This window comes from Neltuma alba, unplaced genomic scaffold (genome assembly GCF_004799145.2).
Source record: "Neltuma alba isolate B1F8T4 unplaced genomic scaffold, ASM479914v2 tig00002374_pilon, whole genome shotgun sequence".
NCBI classification, from domain to species: Eukaryota; Viridiplantae; Streptophyta; class Magnoliopsida; order Fabales; family Fabaceae; genus Neltuma; species Neltuma alba.
The window spans coordinates 654,130-663,856 of record NW_021632837.1 but is presented as its reverse complement, the minus strand read 5'-3'; the positions used below and the strand labels follow the sequence as shown (position 1 = coordinate 663,856).

The following is a 9,727-nucleotide window of genomic DNA, read 5'->3' as shown; positions in this document are numbered from 1 at the left end:
TTTATAATTGCAGGGTTGATACCGTCTAAATACTTTATAGAGGTTTTATGTTTAGGGTTAAAATAAATGTTTTTACTTTTTTTCTTTATGAAAAAATAAATGTCTTTAATAATTCTTATATTCAGAACCGAACGAAGCATTTGACATGTTTTTGTTACTGGGTCACTGGTATTAGTTCATTGAGAATTATAATAAGGTTCCAAATAATAAAAATAATTATTAAAAAATCTCAATAACAACTTAAGTAATTTGTAATGACAAGTTTCAAAATAAAAAATGACAACTTCTGAAATCTGTTTTTTATATATATATTTTAGAATCTCATTGTAATTCTCCCTAATTTATTTTACTTCACAAAAAATAGCCCTGACACTGTTCATTATGCGTAAACAGTGAGGCTTTTTTATAAATTTATTGGATATACGTTTTTTTTTAATTTATATATTTAGACGGAAATGTTAGTTTTGTTGGATTAATTAGATCTGTCCAGGAAAATAACATGTGAAAAAAAGATGAAAACATGCAGGCTGCCGGGTGGATATGCAGTTAAAGAGTTCTGTTCGTGGCTATTTCTCCCTCCAACAAAATCACAACTCGCCAAAAATAAATACGTGTTGACTTTTGATTTCCATATCTTCGTGCTATCTTATGCAAGATTCTAATTTTTAAAACGCACCGATCTCAGGTGACCTCGATCCCCTCGATCTCAATTTTTTCGTAATGGAGAAGTTGTGGGCTAAGGTTAACCCTTTGGCACTTTTTTACTTTGATACCGGACCTCTCCCTCTCGTCCTGGGTGCGTAGAAAGAAAAGAAAAGGAATACACCTTTTAGCTCTTTCCCTTTTCCATATTTGATATGAGCCGGATACAAGCTTGCATAAAATTTTAGATATAAATTGCATTATTCATGGATCATGAGTAGCAAGCAAGACATACCTATCGACTATATGCTACCTGTGCTTCTTAATATAAGAGGTTATTTAATTTTTATTTTAGTTCTAGTTATAAGACCGTAATCTACTTTATCTTTTATATTTATTTATTTTTTCTCAACGTAGTCTTTGCAATAATGATATATCTAACCAATATATTTAATTAGAAAAGATATTTTAAGAAAGACAATACCTATTTATTACAAAATAACTAATTTAACTAGTTTCCTTAATCTACTCAAATTAATCAATTAGCTCTTATATTAAGGATCAGAATCAGTGGACTGGGTCAGAAAGTGAGTCAATACACGCGGCTTATGTGCTGGTCTTCTCATTGATCATTGTTCTCTAAATTGACTCAATACAAGTCCTTGAATTTAGGCGCTATTGAAGCGAGGCTCTTTTAAATTGCGTCAAAAACCTTACAACCTTCCTTTTCCTTTCTTATTAATCTCTGCCAAATGGCTGTTGCGCCACACCTTTACAAGTCCAGCATGTTGTTTCCTCATCCACACAACGAGACAAACGTTAATTTATTTATTTTTTTAAAAAGTGTTCTCATTAACATGGCTTGATTCGCAAAAACAATAGTATAAAATTGTGCCACATGCAATGAGTCAAGTAGTATGAACGAGAACCAATGGAGAGTACCGGCCCCCAGAAATGAAAGGGCGGAGACAAGTACAGCAAAACAAGTAGGCACTCGGTTATAATAATTTAAAAGAGGAAAGGGCATGGGACCATGTATGGATCTGCAACTCTGCATTGCATTGGGAGTTGGAGGGAAGATGCCTAAGCAGGGAATTTGCCCAAACTGCTCACATGTCACGTGTGTGCCCTTCCTCGCTGCACCCAAACAAAATACACAAACCCATGTGCCCCACTGCCCCTGCCCACTTCAAATTCCTCATTTTTCAGCACCGACACTCTTTTCCCTCCTTCTCACATCACATCCCTTTACTTCTTAAAATACAAAGGAAAAAAAACTATTTTCGTCTTTTTCAGACCCCCCTTCGCCTGTCACGGCTAAATAGTAAATACACACCACCACATCACTCGCTGTACCGCACTTTTAATGTGTGCCATACCTAATCATTTCTTCTGCTCATTTCTTCTCCTTTTCGTTCCCTTTTTAAATTCCCTCCCCCTCTTCACACCACTTATATACTGTAACTAACATTGCTAATTAGAGACGCGCGCCGTCTCGTCTTGATTAAGTGGCGGCGACATGCGGCTTCACTTGCCCTCCCTCTTTTCCCTCACTCTCGCCCTCTTCGCCATTGTTGGCGCCGAGGATCCTTACAGGTTCTTCAACTGGAATGTCACTTATGGAGACATCTATCCCCTCGGTGTTCGCCAAACGGTATGTTTGAATTTTACTGCATACATTCCGAACTCAGCCTTTAATCGATCTTGTACATGAATATGCCTCCTTAGTGGATCTGAATCTGTCTGGCTCAAGTGATCTCTGTTTTCCTTGCAGGGAATACTTATCAATGGGCAGTTCCCAGGTCCAGATATTCACTCTGTCACCAATGACAATCTCATTATCAACGTCTTCAACAGTTTGGACGAGCCCTTTCTTCTCTCCTGGTACTTTTCTCTCATCCTCTTTTTGCTTCGCTCGGTAATTTGCGCGATCCTCTCATCTGAGGCCGTTTCAATTGCTCATATGCGCACACGCGCACACACGCGCACACGCACACATTTCGCAAGCTGTAATGAGGCATGTGATGCCTGATACTAAATTTAACTAGTTTCGGACATGGGATGTCATTGAACTTCCCTGGGGCGTTGAGCGTTCGTGAGGAGAATGTCTGAATGCTTTGGTTGGCTTCTCACTACTTTTTCCCCCATAGAGCTTCTGGATTTTGGATGTTTGTTGATCGCATGACAGTGACGAGAAATTTCGAAATGACCATGTGCGGACATGGATCTAGATCTGGCTTTGCTTAGTGCTACACAATTATAGCATTTTATACTTTTGACATTATTTACGCTAGAGGTAGATGCATTTCATTATGTGGAAACTGTTGCTATCACAGCCCCGAACGTCATTATACTTATATGGAACAATAATTAACCTGCATATTTAATTGGTTCCGTTGGGGAAAGAGAGATCATGGAAAGCAACTAATTGCTCGTGGTAAATAATAAAAAAGCAACAGATTGATTTTTGCTATATAGACTAGGCGGCTGCTTAACGCATTACTCCTTCATCTTGGTCTGCGTGTAGGCTAAGATATAATGAGGGGAATGGTCTGGATTTAATGATGTTTGGGAAGTCGACAGCCATGACTATATTTAGTTGAAGCTCCACACTGGACATGATGATATCTGAATTTGTGGTTATGAAAAATATGTAGGAGCGGGGTTCAACAGAGAAGGAATTCATACGAAGATGGAGTATTGGGAACAACGTGTCCCATACCACCGGGGAAGAACTTCACATATATTCTTCAAGTGAAGGATCAGATTGGGAGCTTTTATTACTTCCCATCTCTTGCATTCCACAAAGCGGCTGGTGGTTTTGGAGGCCTTAGGATCCTGAGCAGGCCAAGAATTCCAGTCCCATTCCCTGATCCGGCCGGGGATTACACTGTCCTCATTGGAGATTGGCACAAGTCCAACCACACGGTAATCATTGATTCCTCATTATATTTCCTTCGCCTTATTATCATTTGCATACACTGCATGTGCTCTGCCCATGCAGATATAAATACTACGGATGGCCACTGATTTATCCCATTGCCTGTTCTGCAACCAATAACTTGCCTTGGGACAGCTGGGTTTCCGGTTCACCAAGAGGCTCCAACTTTCAACTAATTCTCCCCTATACCCTCATTGCTAATTGCTATACGGCAATGGATGAAGTGACCCCTAACGAAAAACACGCACACTCACAGTCTGACGCCGTACGTCAGAAAACGAATAATCTGGCTTCACTTCACTGTAGCTGAAAAAAAAAACTAATTACTAAAAATTTTAGGGGAAAATGACATAAAAAAGAAAGTAAAAATTATAATATTCCAATTCAAGCACCTGAGAATTTGATTCAAAATCTGAGAAAAAAATGATGCTTGATTTTGCATTTTATAAATGTAGTCAAATGACTAAAATGCTCTTATATTGGATTTTTTTAAAAAAATAAATTTGTCATCATTATTAGTATATTTTTTTGTCATTATCAATTCACAATTTATTAATAAATAATCTGTTATTGTCAATAAATTTTTAGTCATTTGCTATTCAACATTTATTATTATCAGTTTACAATTTGTTAATAAACATTTTAATGTAAAGGTATTTTTGTCATTTAATTACATTTGTAAAATACCCGATCAGGCAGTATTTTCTTTCCTGAAATTTTATGCTATGTTTGGATGGAGAGAAAAGGAGGGAGAAAGGAAAACTAGGAAGGAAAGGAGGGGAGAAGTGGTTTTTTTCGTTTGCATGAGAGAAGAAAAGTGGGAGGAAAGAAAAGTTAGGGAGAAGATAAGATGGGTCTCACAACCCATTTTCCTTCGAAGTTAAATGGAGAGAAAATGAGAAGAAAACATATTTTGCCTCTCTACCCTTACATATGTTTTTTCAACAAAATAATATTTTTTTTCATTTTTTTACTTTATTTATTATTATTAAGTTTTTCTTCTGTATTTGCTTGATTGAAAAATAAAATAACTAAAATTGTAAAAATCTTTCTAAAATGAATTGAAAGGAAAAACAAATAGAGTTGTTGTTTTGGTTTTTTTAGCATTACATTATCCAAAATGTTATTATTTTTTCTTTTTTACAAAATTATTTGATATTAAAATAATATGATAATGTATCATCAAATAATTTGATTTTAAATCATATGATTTTGTTAATGTAAATATGGTTTTTCATTATGATATTTAATTTGATTTTAATCAGGATATATTTTGATATAACAGAAAGGGTATTTTAGTTATTCACATATTTACTTATTTTCTTTCCTTTCTGTTTTTTTTTATTCATCCAAACATGAAAGGTGATAATATTTTCTCTCCAATTTTTTCTTTTCGCCATTTTCTCTCTTCTCATTTTCTTTTTTCTCAACTTTTTTTTTCAATCCAAACATAGAGTTAAAGTCTTATGTGTCTGAATTGGAATATTATAATTTCTAACATTTTTTGTGTCATTTTCCCAAATTTTAATAACGGAATGGATTTTGTTATGACTTTCTGTACTCTAATTTGTCATATGATTTTTTTCTTTTCCAAAATAATCTATATCCATTTTCCCTATAAAGAATCAAGTACTCCACATTAAATCGTCTCTTTCCATCAATTATAGTAAATCTCTACGGAACTCTCCTGTTTTAATTAAATACTTTGGCAGCAACCGAGGAACCTACCAGTTTTCCACACTGCGAAATGAATCATGACGAAATCCAACTTAGATGTGTAGCTTGCATCTCAAGGAATGTCTTTTTCTTTTTCCGCGACCCCACATTAAATCGTCTCTTTCCATCAACTATGTCACGGTCCGTGTTTGCCAACGAGTAGCCGAGTAGCTCTTCCTCCGCTTAATGTTCTAATTTTTAGCTTCTCCCCTTTAGTTATTATAAGTCTTAACATGTTACCAAAAAAAGGAGTCTTAACATAGTTTTCTAGAGATGATAAATGTATATTTCTGAAAATATCCCTTGTAAAAGAGCTAAATTACTTATCCCATCTTTTATATTTAAAAATACTCTTTAATTGAGAGTAAGAATAAAAAAAAAAAGATTTTATATATGACATTGAATTTTATTATTTTCTAGATTTGTGTGTTTTTTAAAATTGAAATGTGAGCACAATCCTCAATGAATATGTATATGCCTTCTTTTTTATTTGTTTGTCAATTTTGGTATTCACACCAGATTATTACCCATATACACGTAAGTTACATATTTAAATAAAAATTATTAGATAGTCTTGTAAGTTCTGTATCTGATTTTTTATTAAGAAAACTGACTAGAGAGAGAAATCGAAACTTTCCACTTCGTTCTTACTCATAATTACAAGTTATCATAACATCCTATTCCTCGACTCGGGAAAAAAAAAACGGTTGGCAAGATTGGGGGCTTGTATGAATTACAGGCCATTCTCTTTTGTCTTTTTATTGATATTTTATGACTCGTGATGACATTCCTCCTCGATGCATCATAAGAAATTTTTATGCATAGGCATTGAAGGACCATCTCGACACTGGCAAGAAGCTGCCTTTTCCTGACGGAATTCTCATCAACGGGCGTGGACCTAACGGAGCTTCCTTCAACGTGGAACAAGGCATGTGCTCCCTCCTAATCTCCAGATGTAAATTGTTATTTCTTTGGGCCCTATTAATAACTACAAGGAAGCATTTTACTTTTTCTTTTTATCTTCCTGTCTTAAAATTATTACTATTTTATGAATTAAAGGGGAAAAGGGCTGTATTTGTACCCATTGAAATCCGAGCGATGTTGATTCAAACTATCTCTGCACACTTGCTTTGCACTGATCATACGCTGGATCATTTATACTACAGGAAAGACTTACAGACTTAGAATATCAAACGTGGGGTTGGAAAATTCGCTCAACTTTCGCATACAGAATCACAAAATGAAGTTGGTTGAAGTGGAAGGGACACACACCCTTCAAACAACATACTCCTCTCTCGACGTTCACGTGGGCCAATCTTACTCAGTTCTAGTTACGGCGGATCAACCGGCTCGGGACTACTACATTGTGGTTTCCACTCGATTTACCTCTCAAGTCCTCACCACCACCGGAGTTCTTCGATACAGCAACTCTGCAGGCCCAGTATCTGGCCCAATTCCCGGTGGACCTACCATCCAAGTTGACTGGTCCTTGAACCAGGCTCGTTCCATCAGGTTTTTTCTATAATCAACTACTGCAATATTTCATGTCACCTCGTACACACTAGGTGACAGGAAGAATTGTTTTGACCGGAAGGGACGGACTGTTATTTTCACTGTACAGTCCTGTTAAATTTGACATCACATGGTTGCAGGACTAACCTGACAGCTAGCGGTCCAAGGCCAAACCCACAAGGATCCTACCATTACGGTCTAATAAACACAACCAGAACCATCATACTTTCGAGTTCAGCTGGTCAAGTGAACGGCAAACAAAGATACGCAATTAACAGTGTATCTTATGTTGCCCCGGACACCCCTCTGAAACTCGCCGATTACTTCAAAATCCCAGGCGTTTTCCGTGTGGGGAGTATATCTGACAGACCCACTGGTGGTGGCATATACCTTGATGCATCTGTTATGCAAGCTGACTACAGAGCATTCATCGAGATCGTCTTCCAAAACGGCGAGGACATCATTCAGAGCTATCATCTTGATGGCTACTCTTTCTTCGTGGTTGGGTGAGCATTTAGTATTATATGTGCTAATCAAGTAATCATCTTATAACTGGTATTTTAATGGTGAAAGTGGTCAATAATTTGTTGGCCCTGCCCCCCCACCCCGGCTGGGAGAAAAACCCTTTGCTTTCAAATTTCAATCTTCGGGTTTCTCCCTCTCTTTCTGCGCACGCGAATATTTTGATTGAGGTGCTGAAATATTTCAATTCTGTAGTATGGACGGAGGACAATGGACCTCTGCTAGCAGAAACGAATACAATCTCCGAGATGCAGTTGCACGTTGCACAGCTCAGGTGAGAATAATAAGCCATGCTATGGTCATCCAGGCCTTTTATCAAACCTGTCTGCTAATGATAGTTGTTTAATGGTAATTCAATTTTGTTTTCATTTATTGGGTGGGACAGGTATATCCCAAGTCTTGGACTGCTATATATGTTGCGCTTGACAATGTCGGAATGTGGAACTTGAGGTCTGAGTTTTGGGCAAGGCAATACCTTGGCCAACAGTTCTATTTGCGCGTTTATACAGCATCAACCTCTCTCAGGGACGAGTTTCCTATTCCAAAGAATGCTCTGCTCTGTGGTAAGGCGAGTGGGAGACATACGCGCCCCCTTTGAGGTAACCAATTCTCATAAAAGGATCCACATGCCACGTTGGGCCAGATAAGCGGTTCTAGTTTTGGCATCTCAAGTTACGTATTCGCTTATAATTTTTTTTTTTTTTTTGCTGCTTATCCTAATTTATTATGCTCGGGTTCAAATGACGAGTTATGTATAATTAGCTTAAATGACCCCAGCTCGAGGTCGCCAATTCTTTCCATGAAGAACATTCTATTCCCTTTGTAATTGCTCGAGTTTTGCTGTTATGAACTTCGCAGAATCTCAAGCTGTCGTTCGGCAATTGCGCTCTGCGTGCTAAATTTTGTTTCATATGGGCTTCAGTGAGTCTCGTGTCGCATTAATCAAGGACAAATTTTTTCAACGTCTTCTGAAGTTTGGAGAAATATTTTTGAACAACCTGTAACTTGAAAATCACTTTACCATTTGTTGTTTTTATTTGTTTATTTCTCAAGGTCGAGACGTGGTTAAACAACTTACAGTAAAAATGAAACTCGGGGACGATGCGCTGAGGCATTTCAGTATCCCACAATATGCTCGTATTTGGAGAATGTCTTCTTAAATCTTTAAACCTCTGTCAACCCATGAAAACGTGCCAGAAAAAACACCGTAGAGGGGATAAAATATTCTAAAAGCTATGGCATCTCCAGAAGGAGCAAATCACGTGAAGAACTCAGCTAATCATGCGTGCTCGTCCCAATTTTGTCCTTGATTTGAGTTGTTTGGTATAAACATTTTCCAGTAAATTACTTCTGAAGGTTCTGTTTTTGATGAGTTTTTTTGTTTTTATGAATGTTTTTAAGGTTCTAATTTTCATTTCAAACAAACTCTCCAGCTGCGTTGTTATTTCTTCTGTGTACATTTTATTTTTTCCTGAATGGATGATTAGATGGGAAGGCTTGAGCATGGGTGATTAGATGTGGCGCACTCAAAATACATGGAAATGTTATACTGTGCTTAATGTGGAGCAATTTAATTTTAAATATAAGCCCATAATTTACTTTATTTTTTATATTTATCTATTTTTTAAATAGTTTTATAATAGTTGCATATTCTGAAGGTTTTATTAAATAGTAGTTCGAACTAATACACGTGATTAAAAAAAGTATTTTAGGAAAAATAATATCTTTTTATTACAAACAATTAATTTAACAAAATTTTTTAATTTACTTAAATTAATCAACTAACTCTTTTATTAGGAACCAGCGTTAACATAAAAAAAAAGCATGAAAATAAAATCCCAACGGTCTTCAACAACAAAATAAGAGCGGGAATATAAGGTAATTTCTCATAACCCATTTAGAATCACATTTGTGCATTCATAAACATATTTATGTGAGTTGATACAAAACTCCTCCTACATACTTATTTTGTGCTTTCTAAATTATGATTGAAAAACTATTTATAAACCATTTCAAATGGGTCTCACTCCGTGATCATTTTATTGCAACACAAAGGGCTCCGTTTGCTTAGATGCGAATTAAAAAAAATAAGGAAAGCCTGCGCTTTTATAAGCTGGGAGGGAGCATTTCTCAAAGTATTTTTATTAAATTTTATATAAACATAAATATCTGTTTAATTATAAATATAAATGTTGTAATATTAAGTGTCCATGTCCATATCATTTCAAGAGTTGTCTTTTAAGATTACACATTTAAAAGCCATTTAATCTGCAACATAAATGACTTATCGGGAGTTTTTTTATGATTAATACTCATAACATCTAAATGTTATAATATTGGTTTATTCTTTGTTGTAACTGTTAAGGATTTGTAGCCTATAAATAATAAGTATGT

The 9,727-nt window shown here is 36.0% G+C and overlaps 1 protein-coding gene across 1 annotated transcript; it reads left to right on the top strand.

The window, feature by feature from the left end:
- Positions 1-2,015: 2,015 nt before the first annotated feature.
- LOC114724095 (L-ascorbate oxidase homolog) lies at positions 2,016-8,306 on the top strand. The gene is made up of 8 exons (XM_028910387.1): positions 2,016-2,296; positions 2,417-2,526; positions 3,300-3,570; positions 6,125-6,227; positions 6,466-6,811; positions 6,952-7,317; positions 7,529-7,607; positions 7,719-8,306. The coding sequence occupies exons 1-8, from the start codon at positions 2,162-2,164 to the stop codon at positions 7,929-7,931; spliced, it is 1,623 nt and encodes a 540-aa protein (XP_028766220.1). The 5' UTR covers positions 2,016-2,161; the 3' UTR covers positions 7,932-8,306.
- Positions 8,307-9,727: the final 1,421 nt, after the last annotated feature.